This window comes from Vicugna pacos, chromosome 4 (genome assembly GCF_048564905.1).
Source record: "Vicugna pacos chromosome 4, VicPac4, whole genome shotgun sequence".
Taxonomy (NCBI): Eukaryota; Metazoa; Chordata; class Mammalia; order Artiodactyla; family Camelidae; genus Vicugna; species Vicugna pacos.
Window position 1 is genome coordinate 77578174 of NC_132990.1, and position 16801 is coordinate 77594974.

The 16801-nt window shown below is 61.8% G+C and overlaps 1 protein-coding gene across 1 annotated transcript in view; it reads right to left on the minus strand.

The window, feature by feature from the left end:
• Positions 1-235: 235 nt before the first annotated feature.
• The window catches only part of NOTCH1 (notch receptor 1), a 47330-nt gene continuing 30764 nt past the window's right edge, over positions 236-16801 (minus strand). Inside the window, exons 16-34 of the mRNA XM_072960453.1 lie at positions 15780-15899; positions 15269-15421; positions 14295-14523; positions 13429-13630; positions 12661-12814; positions 12386-12570; positions 11765-11897; positions 11289-11546; positions 11100-11212; positions 9860-10431; positions 9141-9569; positions 8409-8557; positions 7467-7683; positions 7241-7328; positions 6984-7149; positions 6079-6374; positions 4945-5092; positions 4759-4856; positions 236-3404 (exon numbers count right to left, since the gene is read on the minus strand). Of these exons, the coding sequence (XP_072816554.1) occupies positions 1908-3404; positions 4759-4856; positions 4945-5092; positions 6079-6374; positions 6984-7149; positions 7241-7328; positions 7467-7683; positions 8409-8557; positions 9141-9569; positions 9860-10431; positions 11100-11212; positions 11289-11546; positions 11765-11897; positions 12386-12570; positions 12661-12814; positions 13429-13630; positions 14295-14523; positions 15269-15421; positions 15780-15899 (5207 nt within the window). The 3' untranslated portion in view covers positions 236-1907. The remainder of the gene's footprint in view (positions 3405-4758; positions 4857-4944; positions 5093-6078; positions 6375-6983; positions 7150-7240; positions 7329-7466; positions 7684-8408; positions 8558-9140; positions 9570-9859; positions 10432-11099; positions 11213-11288; positions 11547-11764; positions 11898-12385; positions 12571-12660; positions 12815-13428; positions 13631-14294; positions 14524-15268; positions 15422-15779; positions 15900-16801) is intronic.

Sequence of the window (16801 nt, forward strand, 5' to 3'; positions counted from 1 at the left end):
GGAAAGCCTGGAGCCTGGTGTCAGGGTGGCTGAGTCTCCCAAGACAGGGCTGTACATGCCCTGCTCACAGCTGCGTCTCTGCCTCCCCGCATGGAGGCTGGCCCAGGCAGACAGGGCCACTGTACAGCCTCTGAGACAGTGACCCCGGCACTCACGGGCCAGGGACTCTGCGTGACTGCACAGCAGAACAGCCTGCCCTCCCTCTCTCAGGAAGCAAGCCAGCACCTCAGCCAAGTTTAGCAAAACCTGGATGACCATTTTTATTGCAAATCAGTTAACAAAAAAGATGAAAAAAAATACATCATTTACATCACCTACCCTCTTGCATGTAGATAATGTTTTTGAAAAGTTTCCTTTTTATGTAAACTACACTCTATTTTATAAAACACAATAGGAAGCAACATCTTAGGCAGTGTCTGGTCATGCCCACTAGGGATGGCAAACGCCCCTGGCGAGGCCAGAGAAAGTGCCCTGAGGAGGTGGTGCTGCCCGACGGAGCGGGATGGGGTGGGGCAGCAGACCCTTCCCTGGGTCTGCTCATAGGATCTACGGGTCCAGCAGACACAGGTCTCGAGCACTGGGTTCCGTCCGACATTCCTTATTAGCATGTCCCGATAGATTTGCTTTCATTCAGATTTCTTAAACAAAATCCCCTTTAAAAATGTATTTACAGATGTTTATTCCGCCACAGGCTTATACTTGATACTGTATCAAGAATCTGCTCCTCCTCCAGCACACACCCCCCTAAACCAGGAGGGGTGGCCCACAAGCAGGCTCCTAGCGCCCCAAGCACCCCACCGAGCTGGGGGACGAGGGCTCTGTGCACGGAGGCTGGACCCAGCCATGTTTCTCCAAGTGTCCTATAAAAGGGCCCATTAGCGGCTGGGCCCCAGGAGTGCCTGTCCATCTTCTGCTGAACCTGGAAGATGCAGTTCAGGTTGTGAGGCCTCCAATGGGGCGGCCCAGGCAGTGTCTTTCCCCAGAAGAGAGTGGGCCTCCCCACCACGGTGTCCAAAGGTGGGTACCACACGGCCACATCTCCAACTTCTCACTCTACAGCATGCTTCAGAATCAGCAGGGGCAGGGTAGGGGGCGGGCAGAGGAGCCTCCAGAAGGAACAAGAACTCACAAGCTCAATGAACAACTACATAATACTGAACCCAAAACAAAGATTCATGATTGGTACCATGAAATGTACCATTGGTATACACCAAGGCCACATTTTTAAAAGCATGTTTTTAAAAGTCACTTAAAGGAACACCAAAACGCATAAACCACATCATCTTACATTCCTATTTTAGACGCAAATTAACCCACGTGCCAAAGGTGTCAAAGTTTTGCTTCGTTGTCTCTAGATGCATCTTCCCATAAAATGCAGGTGGTGCTGGGAGGAGCGGGGGGACTGGGAGGGTCCGGGTTTGGGGGTTGGGGGGCACGTCAGGGGAGATCACAACAGGCCAGGCACCCCAGCAACTTTTTGAAAACTGGTTCAAACCTCCCTTCTTCAACCTCATTTCTTTTTGGATTAAAAAAAAAAGGAAATCAATAAATAAATGGCATTTATAAATCATGAATCTTTGTTTATATTTTACAAATACCTAGGATTCTGTATCCTAAGTAGGAAAAATCACGACTGAGAACTAGTTTATTTTCTTGGAGCAGATAAGAGTCTACCTGCTGCCATACAAAACAGTACATATAAATAAAAAGGCAGTGTTTCAGTGTAAAATAAAAGTACATAAATAAATACTAAAAAAAAAATTAAAAATCCTTGTTCTCTTATTTTGTATAAAAACACGTTTCTTGAAAAAAACCTCCTTTGGTCGGCCGCGGCATCCATGGAGCGCACGCAATTGCCCCAGCAGGGCTTGGGAAAGGAAGCAGGGTCCCTCTGGGCGGCCGGCTGTTTACTTGAACGCCTCCGGAATGTGGGTGACCTGGGACTGCATGCTGGTGGGCGGGCTGGAGATGCCCTCGGACCAATCGGAGATGTTGGAATGTGGCGATGAGCTGGACCACTGGTCAGGGGACTCTGGGGACGGGGTGAGGAAGGGGTGCTCAGGCACCTGCAGCTGGTGGCTGGGTGTGTTGTCCACCGGCGAGGAGGAGTAGCTGTGCTGGGAGGGCGGCGTGAGGAACTGGGCAGTGGTCATGGGCGGGGCCAGCGCGGACGGCAGTGATGTGGGCAGGACCTGGCCATCCTGTGGCAGGACGGTGTGCACCGCCAGGCTGCTGGGGCCTAGGGGCTGCACATCTGCCTGGCTTAGCTCCCCACCAAGGAAGCTCCGGCCCAAGTGGCTGCCAGCAGCCGAGCTCACGCCGAGGAGTGGCTGTGGTGGCTGCGGCTGCAGGCTCTGTGGCTGCTGGATGCTGGACGCTGGCAGGCTCTGCTGAGGCTGCAGGCTCTGCTGTGGCATCTGTAGGTTCTGCTGCTGTGTCTGCACCAGGGGGGGCTGGGTGGCCAGCCGCGTGTTGGGCAGGGCCTGGTAGCCCATCATCTGGGACAGGGCGCTGGCGGACAGGCCGCTGTGCAGCGGGCCCATCATGCCGTGCTGGAGGGCGGGGGCCTGTGTGCTCAGGGTGCCGGGTGCCACACTCCCTCGCAATGGGTTGTACTGGTTTGGCACCAGGCCATTCTGCAGCCGTGACAGCCACTCGCACTGGCCGTTCAAGCCTGTGGCCCCACTCACAGTGAAATTCACGGCTGCGCCGCCACCACCGCTGCCCAGGACTGTGCTGGTGCTGGAGGCCACAGGCAGGTGGGAGAGGCGTGGGGGTCCCGCCTCGAAGGCCAGCCGGCCACCCCCGCTCAGTGCCGCCATCTCGGGCTTGGCTGCCACACTCAGGTGGCTGACGCCCAGGTGGGTGTCAGGCATGCCAGGCAGGTGGTTGAGGGGCATGGATGGAGACTGCTGGAAAGGGGAGGGCAGGAGGGGTGGGGAAGCCACGTCTGACAGGTAGCCGTGGGGCGACTCCAGGGAGTCCACGGGCGACAGCACGCTCGAGCTGTCCAGCAGGCAGCCCTTGCCGTCCTGGGACTTCTTCCTCCGCGCCTTGAGGTCCTTGGCCTCCTTGCCGCCGCAGGCCAGGCCCTTGGTGCTGGGCTTGCGGGCCTTCTTGCCCTGCGCTGTCGGCTTCAGGTTGCCCAGGTAGCCGTTGGGTGAGCAGAGTGGGGGAGACAGGGTGGGCGCGCCACCCAGGGCGGTGCCGTGCAGCTGGGGACTGCGCACCAGGCTGTACTCATCCAGCAGCCGCACGATGTCGTGGTGCATGCGCTCCTGTGCGATGTCGCGAGGCAGGCGGTCCATGTGGTCTGTGATGTCCCGGTTGGCGAAATGGTCTAGCAACACCTTGGCGGTCTCGTAGCTGCCCTCCCGCGCGGCCAGGAACAATGGCGTCTCCTCCTGGGGGAATGGACAGGGAGCAGGTGAGCGGGTCACCCTCATCATGGTCACCCCACCCATGACCACTGCCCAGTTCCTGACGCTGCCCTCGCAGCACAGCTACTCCTCCTCGCCTGTGGACACCACGCCCAGCCACCAGCTGCAGGTGCCTGAGCACCCCTTCCTCACCCCGTCCCTGGAGTCCCCTGACCAGTGGTCCATCAATGCCCTGTCACTAGAGGAACCAGCAGTTTGATCCCCACCTCCCTGCTGTGGACCCTCTCCAGTGTTCTACCTGGACTGTTAAGTCTTAAAAAAAAAGCCTTAAACACCTTAACTACATCTTTTAAGACCCACCCAGAGGTGGTCTGTGGGATCCTATATTCTTAATCAGTAAGGCTTTGCCCTGTAGGGTCGCAGACTCCACTGGAAAGTTAAGCCGTGGCCCCTCTTCCCTCCCTCCAAGATGGCGCAGATGCAAGTATGGCCGCAATTTCAGGGACGTGGGGATCTGAGCATCTATGGGCACTGGATGGTCCCTGAGGGACACTGACATCTTAGCTCCCCCCCTGGGTCTCAGTTTCCTCATCTGCATAGCAGACATGCCTCGTATCCCTGCCAGGCTGCTGTGCGGAGGGTGAGACCCGATGGTGTCTGCCTGGTACACACAAGGCCGTGGCCACGGCTGCTGCCATACCATGGCAGTCCCTTTGGCCAGACCCTCCGTCTCTGAGGCTCAGCCTCCCCAGGAGGAGGTGGGATCATGCCTCAGCCCCACTGGGCACTCAGTGTTCCCTCACCCAGGTGAGAGGGAGACCCATTTGAAATGCAGCCATAGGCCAGTGAAGTGTGGGGTGGGGCTTGGCACACAGAGGAATCCAAGGTAGGTTCAGGAGATGCGGGGTCAGACTGGGGTTGGGAAGAGCTTCCTTAGCCTCAGGGACAGATCATGGCGATGCTGAGCAAGACAAGAGGCTAGTCCATGTGCAGCAAGGCGGCCCTTGCATTTCCAACTGAGGCCCTCAGAACGCAGAGCCCCCCACCCCCACCAGCCTCAGCTCAATTTGCACCATCTGGGTCACCCCCCGCCCTGCCTGGTGACAGCCAAGAACAGAGGATGAGGTCCAGGTCACAGAGACACAGACAGGACAGCTGCAGCCACCCATCCACTGCTGGGACCCACGCCCCGCGCTTGGGAGGGGACCTGCAGATACGAAATGAAGGGAGAGAGCCCACGACACAAGGCACCCCGCTGAGGGGCCTGCGTCTGAGTGCCCAGAGGTTCTCCTGGAGCTGAAGTCACCAGCCTGGGGGCGTCCCACGATCAGGAAGGGCGCTAGGGGAAGTGACTCACCAGACAGTGCCCCCCACCCACCTTGTTGTTCTGCATGTCTTTGTTGGCCCCGTTCTTCAGGAGCACAACCGCAGCCTCCACGTTGTTCACGGCGGCGGCCCAGTGCAGGGCGGACTTGCCTGTGTTGGGGACGCAGAGGGGGTTGGGAAGAGCAGGTGGCCGTGGGCGCCCACACCCCACCCCGTGGCCAGGGCCCAGCCGGCTCACCCAGGTCGTCCACAGCGTTGACGTCGGCATGGGAGTTGATGAGGTCCTCCAGCATGCCCTCGACAGCCAGGCGGGCGGCCAGGATGAGCGGAGTCGTGCCATCGTGCATGCGGGCATCCAGGTCGGTGGCTCGGTTCCGGATGAGGATCTAGATGACAGGGAAGGTCTCAGCCTTAGCAGATGTGAGCCTGAGGCCCCCGCCGGGAACATGTTCTTGGGAACCAATCCTGGACTTGGAAGCAGCCCGTCCGGAGGTCTGAATGGCCCCAGCAAGGCTGGACAGTGGGGAGTGGGTGCACAGGGAGGGAAGAACTCCACTGGGGGCCAAGCTGAGTGCAGGACTGGACTTAACTCCTGCAAAGCACCCGTGGGAACTTAGGTACCCTTGTGTCAGGAAGGCCATCAGTGCCACCATGGCCAGAGCCTGCCTCCAGGAGCTTGTTAGACTGTTCTCAGTTTCTTATTTCCCCAGGAATAGGGGGCAGTCAGGTGGGTGTAGCTCAGTGGTAGAGCACGTGTTTTGCATGCATGAGGTCCTAGGTTCAATCCCCAGCACGTCCATTTAAAAAGAACAAAAAATTTCTTATTTTCATAGAAGGACATGTTAAGAATTAATAAATCCCTATAAAACTCCCCCATTTGTGCCCCATTTACCTGCCCGTCTGTGCAGAGCAGCGCTGCCCAGAGCCTGGGGGTTTGTGGCAGGGGGACTGGCTGGCAGCTTTCAAAAGGAGCCTCTGCCAAGGACAGTCCCCAGAGACCCAGGCATCTAAGTCCCTAATTCCCCCTTGTCTTGGGATCCTCGGCAAGGCCAGAGCCCCAGGTTTGCAGGCTGCAAGTAGCAGCCTACATCCCTTTGCCCCAATGCCAGAGGCAATGCCTGCGGCCAAAGCAGAGTGGGGAACAAGGCCGTGAGGGGCAGACGCAGAGGGACATCGGGGTCCTGTCTTGGGTGAGGCGGGGAGGCCCTGCCCCCTGCAGGTCCCCCTGGCCTCCTGCTGGACTGCCTGGCTTCCCTGTGAGGAAGACGCGTGGGGTTTAATGCCCTTCCTGGCCTCGTGCCTCCTTCCAAGTGCAGAGGAAGGACACCAGCTGCCCCTGCTCAGGAGGAGGGGAGGTGGGCGGGCTGCCCACCTGAAAGACGCCCTGGGCGTCAGCAGACACAGCTGCGTGCAGTGGGGTGCGTCCCATGTTGTCCTGGATGTTGGCATCAGCGCTCGCCTCTAGCAGGCGCTTGGCCGCGTCGGAGCGCGAGTAGCGGGCAGCCAGGTGCAGGGCGGTCTCACCGGTGCGGTCCGTCTGGTTGTGCAGGCTTGCACCCTGGTAGATGAAGTCGGAGATGACCGCCGGTGCGTCCTCCTCCTCTTCGCTGTTGCCTGTCTCCAGGCCCCCTCCACTGCAGGAGGCGATCATGAGGGGTGTGAAGCCATCTGCAGGGAGGCCGGGACAAGGGCGAGGGCTTGGTCAGAAAGGCCAGCCCTCAGCAGCTGCTCTGGGCAGTGACAACGGCCCTCGGTTGGTGGGCAGCCCTGTGGACATGTGGCCCATGGTGGCCCTGCATACAAGGCCATGCTGCCTGGGGCCAACGGAATCAATCCAAGCTTCCCAGTCAAGTCCAGTGGCCAGCCTGCAGGTGGGCAACAGGGACCTCGAGGCTCTGCTTTCTGACCTGTTCAAGATCTTCACCAACAACGCGTCCAGGCGAAAGACGAAGTGAGAGATGGGTGGTTAAAAAACCAACAGTTTGAGTGTCTTAAAAGGAGTGTTTTGGGAGAAGAAATCAACTTGGAGGGCAGAGTGAGCTTGGACAGTCACCCCGAGGAGGGAGCCAGTGAACAGGCAGCGAGACTCCTGGGACTTCCCATCCCGCTGAGACCTCGGAGCACGCTGCCCCTCCTGGCTAAGCTTCCAGGTACCGACTGCGAGCGCTCAGGGGCGGGAGACAGGTGGATCATGAGGTCAGGGAAGCGCAGGCTGCCTGAGGAGACTGACCCGGCGGGGAGCCCCTGGGGGCAGAGTAGGGGTCCGGCCGCACCTACCTGGCCCGCGGACGTTGACGTCCATGCAGTCGGCATCAGCCTCGCCCTGGGGTGGCGTGGGGGCCATGGCGGATACGCGCAGGTCGGCTGCATCCAGGTGCTGCTGGGTCCACTGCCGGTGGTCTGTCTGGTCGTCCAGGTCGGGAAGAACCACCGGCTCCTCGAACTAAGGAAGGGGGTCAAGCAGAGAAGCATATCGTGCCGGGCCCAGGCAGGGTAGGCGGGGCCCGGGGAAGCGCTGGGGCCCCCTGACGCACCCGGAACTTCTTGGTCTCCAGGTCCTCGTCGCCCCACTCATTCTGGTTGTCATCCGTGAGGGCGCCGTCCGAGGCGTTCTTCAGCGGCCTGGGGGCGGAGGGTCAGGGAAGCGGGACTGAGCAGGGCTCCCCAGAAAGCCCCCGAGACCGCGGCTCAGGCAGCCTGTTGGGGAGAACGGGGTCTGCAGGGCAGCCCACCTCCCGCAAGCCCACAGCGTCCACTAACTTGAGGCCCACGGAGTCCTCGCCGAGGGGCTCCCGCCGCTTCTTCTTGCTGGCCTCCGACACCTTGAAGCCCTCGGGGAACCAGAGCTGGCCATGCTGCCGCCGGCGCTTCCGGGACAGCAGCACCCCACAGCCCACGAAGAAGAGCAGCACGAAGGCGACCACGGCCACGTACATGAAGTGCAGCGGCGGGGGCGGGGGCGGCTCCACCGTCTCACCTGCGGGCACAGGGGCCGCGGGCAGGCGCCCGGACTTCAGGCAGCGCTACAAGGCAGGCTGGCGGCCGGGGGGCAGCACGCTGGCTCCACGGCCAGTGCCTCCTCGCCCGCTCTCCTCCATCCCGCCCCCCAAAATAAGGTCATTTTCTACGCGATTAATCAGAATTGCAAACTATCGCTAAATTCTCTCCTGCACCAGCGGGCTATCTGGAGCCGGCTTTCACTTTTTTCTCCTTTAAGGGGAGGAGGATTAGTCGACTTCAAATCACTGCACTCGCATTGAGCTGTTAAGACAAAGGATTTAGGGGGATTTTCGAGATACAAACTTCAACACTTCACATGACACCGATCAATTCTTCTCCCTCTCTCCTTTTTTTTTTTTTTTAAAAAAAAAGCTGTAATGAATTTGAAATAATACCCAACAAAGAAAAATCAGGAGAAGGGGTGGGGAGGGAAAAGGCCCCCACTTCCCGGCGGGTTCCCCTGGGCCAGCCTTGCAGACAGCTGTCACTGTGGGTAGGGGGAGCATGCCAGGCAGAAAATGCCAGAAACGCGCTTCCCAAACTCTGGATGGCATGACACGCGCCCGTGGGTGGCAAACAGCACACAGAGCATCTTGGGGTGGGGGTCACTGGGAGACTCAGCCCCTCCCAGGCGGATTTCTCCAAACACAAGCAAACAGCGCCCGAGGGCGTGTGGCTGGGCGAGCGGGGCGGGCTACTCACTCTGCACTGCCTCGATCTTGTAGGGGATGTTGAGGCTGCCCAGTGAGGCGAGCGCGCCCAGGAAGGCAGCCACGTCCGTGGCGCTCTGGAAGCACTGCGAGGATGACTGGACACACTGCCGGTTGTCGATCTCCAGGTAGACGATGGATCTGGGGGACGCGGCCAGGTCAGGGGGCTCAGAACCCAGCCTCCTCCCTGCGCCCGCCCAGCGAGCTGCCTTGGAGGACCGGTCCTGCCCCCATGGCATCACCCCAGTGAGTTGGGGGAGAGATGCTCCCAGAACCCGAGGGGTGGCAGGGAGCTGGGTCTAGACAGGAAACAACCCAGGAGGTGGACAGGGCCCCTGCTGCCCACCGCGTCCAGCACCAGCACTAGCTGGGCCCACTCAGGTGCTCATCATGGACACCCCTCAAAGTGCTCTCCCTCCCTGGCCCTGTGGGTCCCTTGAACATCCCTCTTCCTCATCTCAGAAAGACAGAGATCTCAAGGCCCGATCCTCCCCCAAGAGATGATCCCAGGCCCCAGGGCAAGGGCTGTGGAATCAAGAGCCCTCGGTGGGAATGCTGTCTCTGCCCCTTGCCCATCACAGGTCCCGCAAGTCCTGGGTCCTTTCGGAACCTCGGTCTCCTTCACCATCGAGTGGAGAGCGTACCTCCTCCTTCGGGGGCAGCCCTGAGGGTCGGGGAGGCCTTCGCCGGGGCTGGGCGGGGAGACGCGCTGGAGCTCACTCACCCTCGGATGTCCATGGGATCCAGCTCCCTGCGCCGGCGCCCGCCCCCGCCCCCTGGGAGCAGCGTGGCCTTCATGTGGCCGAGCAGAGTGCCGGGCACAGCCCCGCCATCCACAGAGCGCTTGATGGGGTGCTTGTGCAGCTCCTCCTCGCGGCCGTAGTAGGGGAAGATCATCTGCTGCCCGCTGGCGTCGCGCTTGAAGACCACGTTCGTGTGCAGCAGGCGGCTGAGCTCGCGCAGGAAGTGCAGGGAGTGGTTGCGCAGCTGCTCGGGCGGCATGAGCACCACCAGCACCAGCGTGCCGGCTGCCAGCCGCTCGGGCACGTGCTCCGCGCAGTCCAGCCCGTCCCACTCGCACTCGGCGCTGTTGCAGCCCTGGTCGCAGTGCCCGTCGCTGAAGTGGTCCTTGCAGTACTGGTCGTACAGGGGGCTGTGGGCACAGGGCGTGCTCAGGACTCCTTCTGCGCCTGGAGCCCCGGAGCCACAACCTGCCCACCTCCATCCTGCTGCCCGCCCCGGGCCACATCCAGGGAATTGTGCCTGCCCTGTCCACCGGGAGACCCTTGGCCAGCCTCTGGCCGCACGCCATTCTGCACGGGCGCTCAGGGTCCTCCCTCCGCCTCTGCCCACTCTCTCAACCCCCTCTCCCCGCCCCGTGAGTGGTGAGTGGTGGCTCCCTCCTCCCGTGCCGTGAGGAGCAGCCATCCCTGCTGGCCTTACTTGCACTGGCCTTCCGCACGCTGGCAGTCGAAGCCGTCGAAGAGGCAGCCGGCCGAGTTGCACTGCTTGTCACAGTGGCCGTTGCTGAAGTACTTCCAGCACTGCAGCGACTGCGAGCAGTTCTGCCAGGGGTCGTTGAAGTTCAGTGAGCAGTCGCCGCCGTCCCAGCCGCAGGCGTGGTTGTTGCACTGGAGGCTGCACACCTTGTTGCCGGCCTCCTCGCGGCACCCGGGGAGCTCGCAGGCCTCCTCGACCTGCGGCGGGGCGATGTCGAGGCCCACGCCGCCCCCGAAGCTGTAGTCCAGGATGTGGCACAGGAGCCCATTGAACTTGGCGGGGCACAGGCAGCGATAGAAGGGGCTCTCGGGCGTGGGCTCGCAGCTGCCCTGGTTGTAGCAGGGGTTGCCGCCCATGCAGGGGCTGCTGGCCGGGAACTGGCACTCGGGGCCGGTGAAGGGGCCCAGGCACAGGCAGGTGGGGCTGCGCGGGCCTGAGATGCAGGTGCCGCCGTTCAGGCATCGCAGGTTCCCGCAGCTGCCAGCGTCATTCTCACACGTGGCACCTTCGAAGCCCTGCCGGGGGAAAGGCCGCGGGCAGGGGGCGTCAGGGTGGGCTGTGACGCACCCAGGCCTGGCCGAGCCACGCATCCGCCCACCCAGAAGGGCCGGCAGTCTTTCCCTGGGAGCACGAATCCTTGAAAGAAAGCCTTTCAACAAAAAACACTCAGGGGTTGCCATGGGCCGGGAGGGAGGAAGGGAAGGAGCAGAGGCACAGCAAGGGGTACATTTTAGGCACTAAAACCTCCACGTGGCGCTGCTCTGGTGGAAGTGTGACACCGGGCCTACACCAGAGCCCACAGGAGGCCGGACGCCAGGAACGGACTTAACGATGTATCAGCGCTGGGACTGTAACAGTGTACCATCCAACCACAAGACGCTAGTAACGGGAGAACCTGGGTGTGGTGGGAAGGGTGCGTGGGGACTCTCCTGCACCGCTTTTCTATAACCCTGAAGCTGCTATGAACGTAGTTTATTGACACAAAACACATGATCTAGAAGAGAACGAGGAGGATGGAGTCAGACACTCAAGCCAGCCTCTGCCCTCTGGCAGGGGGACGAGCCCAGGCTCAGGGCCCTCCACCCCAAGATGCACTGAGCGAGAACATTCTCCTGTCACCTTCAGACCAGGGAGCCCTCGGCCGCGCAGGGCCTTCCCCACCGCCTGCCCTGGTAGCACCTACCGCGGGGCACTTGCAGACGAACCCACGGGCAGTGTTGGAGGCCACGGCACAGGTGCCCCCGTTCCTGCAGGGCCTGTCCTTGCAGCCATTGATGACCGACTCGCAGCGGCGCCCTGGGGATGAGAGCGCGCGTGAGGGGCTGACCCTCCACCCCCGGCTCCCACCCCCGGCCCCGGCCAGGGCACTCACCGGTGTGGCCGGCACGGCACTCGCAGTGGAAGTCGTTGATGCGCTGCACGCAGTTCTGGGTGCCGCGGGTGTCGCAGGGGTTGGACAGACACTCGTTGACATCGCCCTCGCAGCGCTCACCCACGAAGCCGGGCGGGCAGGTGCAGCTGTAGCCGCCCACCTGGTCCACGCAGGTGCCGTTGTTAAAGCACTTGGGGCCCCGGGAGATGGGGTCGACGGGGGGGCTGCAGTCATCCACGTTGATCTCGCAGTGCACGCCTGCAGGGGCCCGGTACCATCAGACCCTGTGCTGGCTGCTCACCAGCCCCACTCCTCCCAAGCGTGCCCCCTCGGTCAGGGGTCAGGACTGGGACCACAGATGCCCAGAAGGATGCTGGCAGCTAATCCGGCAGGCTCCCTCTCTCAGCCCCTTCCTGGTCAGCCCTGTGCCCGCCCGAGTTCCCCGGCGCCTGGCCCTGGGGTGTGGCAGCGCCTACCCTGTGTGCCTCGGGGGCAGGAGCACTTGTAGGTGTTGGTGAGGTCGATGCAGGTACCCCCGTTCTGGCACGGCTGGGACAGGCACTCATTGATCTCCTCGGAGCAGTTCACCCCATGGTAGCCAGCCACGCACTGCAGGGGACCGCCAGGGGCAGGGCCTGTGGTCAGTGGGCAGCTAGGGTGCAGCCCCCCCACCCCCTGTGCAGGCTGATAGGGCCACGTGAGCTGCCCTCTTGTTTAGCAAAGCCGTGGGTTCCTCACACCTGGTGGACCCAGATGGAGACCCCAGGAAAGGCCCCAGTAGGCTGTGGTTCACAGCCTAAGTTGGGGGTTAGGCCCTGTCCCCTAGGATAGAGGAGGGCCCCATGGCAGATCTGGGGGAGAGGAAACCCTGTCCCAATTCTCAGCATATTCTTTCTCTTCCAGATGCCCCCGCAGGACTCCTCCTCCAGGCAGCCTTTCCTGACTGCCCCAGCCCTCCCTTAGTGGGACTGAAAGGGATACACAGCTATCGGGCTTGCCTTTCCCCGCTGCACTGGCTCTCAGCCCAGGGCCTGGCCCTCGGTGACACCCCTCCCCCCACCCAGACACGCACACCCTCGTGAAGGCCAGGTCCCCACCTCGCAGGAGTAGCCGCCAGGGTAGTCGGTGCAGGTGGCCCCATTCTGGCAGGGGCTGGGCGAGCACTCGTCCACCTGGTCCTCGCAGTAGCTGCCCGTGTAGCCAGCCTGGCAGTGGCAGTGGTGTGTGTTGCCCGCATTCATGCAGAGCCCCCCGTTCCGGCACAGGTGGGTGACGTTGATGCCTGCAGGGCACGCGGCGGGGAGTGTGAGGCCGGGGCTCCCGTACTGGGGGCACCGCGAAGCCTGGGCCAGGGCGGGACGCAGCCAGCTACCTTGCTGCCATGCAGCCACCTCGCAGGAGACGCTGGGCACATCGCAGTAGAGGCCGGTCCAGCCGCTGTGGCACTCGCAGCGGTACAGGGTGTTGGTCTGCCAGCACTTGCCGCCGTTCTTGCAGGGCGAGGAGTCACACCAGCGCACGAGGTTCTGGGGAAGGCAGCGCTCAGCCTCACTCCGGCAGCCCCACCCAGGCCAGCTCCCACAGGGCCGCCCACCTGGCAGAAGACCTCCGCCCAGGGTGGCTCGTGACCCCGTCCCACGAAAATGGAAACTGAGGCCCCTGGGCCCCCCCTGCTAGGGAGCAGCCTGGGGTGGAGCGGAGATCTCTCTCTTGCTCTGGGCCCTCAGTGAATCCGGACCACCAGCTGCCTTTCCTTCAAGGAAAAGTTTTTCTTCAGAAGTAAACAACTTTGTTGGAACTCTTCCGTTACCAGCATCTTATGTGAAAACCTTCAACGAAGGTAAACCTCCAGTACTTTTTTACATACCTTCCATAAAAACACCAGCTTTTAGCTGTCTTCCCCTGGGTCACCTAGTCCTTGTTCTCCATAAAGCTTTGCTGCCTGACCTGGAAGGCCCCTGTTCACCACTTCTTGGCAGCAGGGCCCAGGGCTGGGCACCAGGCTGGCAGCCCAAATCCCCAGGAGCCACCGGACTGAGGCCATCCCCGCCCCCTGAGCCTGGTGCACTCTCCCGTGACCCGGGGCTGGGAGGGCAGCTGGAGCCGATGTGGGCAGGCCCGGCCGCACGGCCCCCCTCACCTGGCAGTTGAGGCCCGTGTAGCCCTGCGGGCAGGTGCACTTGTAGGTGCCATAGCTGTCCTGGCAGGTGCCACCGTGCAGGCAGGGCCGAGAGTCACACTCGTTGACGTCGTGCTGGCAGTAGCTGCCCGTGAAGCCAGGTGGACACAGGCAGGTGAAGGAGTTGATGCCGTCCACGCAGGTACCGCCGTTGAAGCAGGAGCTGGAGGAGGGTAGGCAGCGGTGGGGAGGTGAGCAGGGTGCCCAAGCAGGTGCCTCTGTGCTGGCCTCTTCCTCTTGATGCAGCATGGCCAGGGGGCCTGAGTGCCAGGACAGGCCAGGAGCAGCCTGGCTGACCTCGGGAGGCCAACAGGAGTCCCAGGAGGTCCCCAATGCAGGGCCAGGGACCTCAGGCTCTCTCATATCATGTCATACCCTCTCCTCGGCCTTCTTTATAATTCACTTTGAGAGGGGCTTTATAACACATTAAGGTAAAGAGTGGTTAAGATAAAAAATGAGAGAGAAAACAGAACTACATAGACAACGTAGAAGATAATTATGTAAAAAGAGGCAAGAATGACATTCATACTGAGCTTCCTGGCAGCCAAGGCAAAAAGGGAAACAAGATGGGCTACAAGGTCCTTGGTCCAGTTCCTCAGGATAAACTACCAGGGTCACTGCTTCCAAGTCACACTGGTCAGTGGACAATGGCCCTTCCAGGAGGAACATGGCAACACAACAAACAACATCTAACTCAACTAGACTGGGCGGAAACCTGCTCTGGGGCACCGGTTGCTGTACGCTGTGCATCCCACCTGCCCCCGGCCCTCCCTTGGAGCAGGACCGCCCTGCGTGGCACCTGTGCTGATGGCCGCAGCCCCACGCACCTCTCTGTGCAGTCAGGCGTGTTGTTCTCGCAGTGGATCCCGCTGAAGCCAGCGGGGCAGGTGCAGGTGTAGCTGTCCACACAGTCAGTGCAGTTGGCACCGTTGCGGCAGGGGTTGCTGGCGCACTCGTTGACATCCTCCTCGCAGAAGGCACCCCGGAAGCCAGGCAGGCAGTCGCAGAAGGCTGTGTTGATGCCGTCTGTGCAGGAGCCCCCGTTGTGGCATGGGTCTGGAGGGGACAGGAGGACAGGCCTGAGGGGTGGGCACCACCCCCACGGCCTAGGCGACCAACAGTGGGAGGGCTCCTGGCACTGCCCCCATTGCCACAGAGGGGTCTGGCCGGAAGTCCTTGACCTGGAAGGCTGCACGGCAGCCCTTCTTCTGTACTTGGGGTCTATACACCCCCATACGCTCCCAGTCCCCAGGTCACAAGAGCCGGAGAAGGACACACAGGCTTAACAAGGAGACAAATCATGGTTGGGGTCAGCCTTTCCTGCTCGTCAGTGACGCCAGACAAGATACTTGGCTTCTCTGGACCCCAGAGGTCTGTGAACCAGGCTTGGGGGTGGTCGGGACAAGGACTAGCAAGCACCATGCTGAACAGGGGCCGGGCATAGCAGCGCGTGAGGAGTCCTGGAATCTGGCTGGGAGACGCTGGGACGCGCTTGAAGCCCTGCAGTCTGGCTCGAGAGCCTCAGAGGCCACCTGGAACCACCCAGCTCGGTCCATGCAAGGCCCACAGTGATGCTCGGTCCCCAGCACTCCCTCCCGGGGGGCCCAGCTGGACCGAGGGGGCCAGGCCTCCCTGGAGAGATGCCGGACACTGTCTGGGCCAACCCCGCCCCAGGTGCTCCATGTCCACCCTCCCGTCCGACCCTGACAAGCTCCCTGCCCTAAGCCCGCCTGGGGAGACAGGTCCGGGAGTCTTGGAGTGGGCAGGATGGCCTGGTGGTCCCGCCGCCCCGGCCACTCACTGGGCCGGCAGTCGTCAATGTCCGCCTCGCAGTTGCGCCCGGTGTAGCCGGCCTGGCAGTGGCAGCGGTAGCCGCCATTGGTGTTCTGGCAGGAGGCGCCGCCGCGGCACGGGCTCTTAACACACTCGTTGATGTCGACCTCGCAGGTCTGCCCTGCAGGCAGAGCGGGGGCAGTCAGATTAGCCCCACACCCCACAGGCCTCTCCCCTGCCCCCGAGAAGCCGGGCCTCCGCAGCTGGAGGATGGTCCTCTGGGGACATCCCGAGAAGGAAGGGCCCTCCGACTTGGTGTCCCCCAATTTGGGGCCAAGCAGGATTTCGATGTTCAAGTCTGGAAGGGCTCAGCAAGGTCAGTTCCTTCTTCTGCAGCCCCCTGGCTCATCTCCAAAAAGAGGGAGCTTGCTAACTCTCACTCCGGAGATGCCTGTGTGCCCTGGACCTCCCATCCTCCCTGTCCCAGCGCCTCCTGGGACTTGGCCCGAGCCAGGGCCGCAGGGAGCAGGCCAGCTCACCCTGCCAGCCTGTGGGGCAGACGCAGGAAAAGCTCTCATAGTCTTCAGACTCCCTGCACTCGCCGCCGTTCCTGCAGGGCGCGGGGGCACACGGAGCCAGCACCACTTCACACGTGGCTCCTGAGGGGAGGAGGGACAGGAGGTGAGCCCCAGCCCAGAGGGTCAAAGCTCTGTGGCACCTCCTGACAGAGGCCACGTGGCCATGGCCTGCCGGTCGTTCCACTATCAGAACACATTTGGGTGGCCCCGCAGGAGGGCATATGGCGCTGCTCTGGGGCCCTGTGTGAACACTGAACTGAAGACAAATCAGGTGAACTCCTGGCGCCCTCTGAGGCTGCAGGACCCTGCCTGGGTCTCACCGCGCCAAGAGCACCAGGAGTAAGGACTGGGATCAGACTGCGCCCTCCACAACATCGCGGGGCCCTGGACTTGCTCCCACCTCACGCCCCGCCCCGCCTCCTGGTGGCAGAAAGCCCTGCACCCAGCGGGTAGCCTAGGATCTAACCCCAGGGGCTCTGTATCACAGGCAGCAAGTGCCCGTCACGGGGGGGGCCACTGAACAGAGGCCGTGACAGCAGGGACGAGCCCTCTGCTGCCGGGGGACGGGGGACATGTCAGCCTCAGCCTCAAGCACGTCCTACTTATGGGGGGGCATCGGGTGCGGCGTCAGGACCCCTGGGACGGGGATGGGAGTCTGGCCAGGACTGCGCACACCGGTGACTTTTCCTCCACTGCCCAATGGAGGGTTTCCTGTTTACAGCCCATGGGGGCTGAGTCCCCAGGCAGCACGGAAGCATTATCTTCCTCACGGCTGCTATCTCCCCGGCCCCTCCATGCGATTGTCCAGGGCCTTTCTTTCTATCGGTTTCCACGGCGACCTGGGCAGGCCGGAAATTCGCCAGAGTTTCCGACAATTGTGCAGAGGGAAGCAGGAAGCAGGCAGACGGGAAGCAGGTCAGCACAGGCCGGCTCCTCCCCGCTGGCCCCCCGCCTCCGATATCAACGTGGCCGAAAAGGACTGG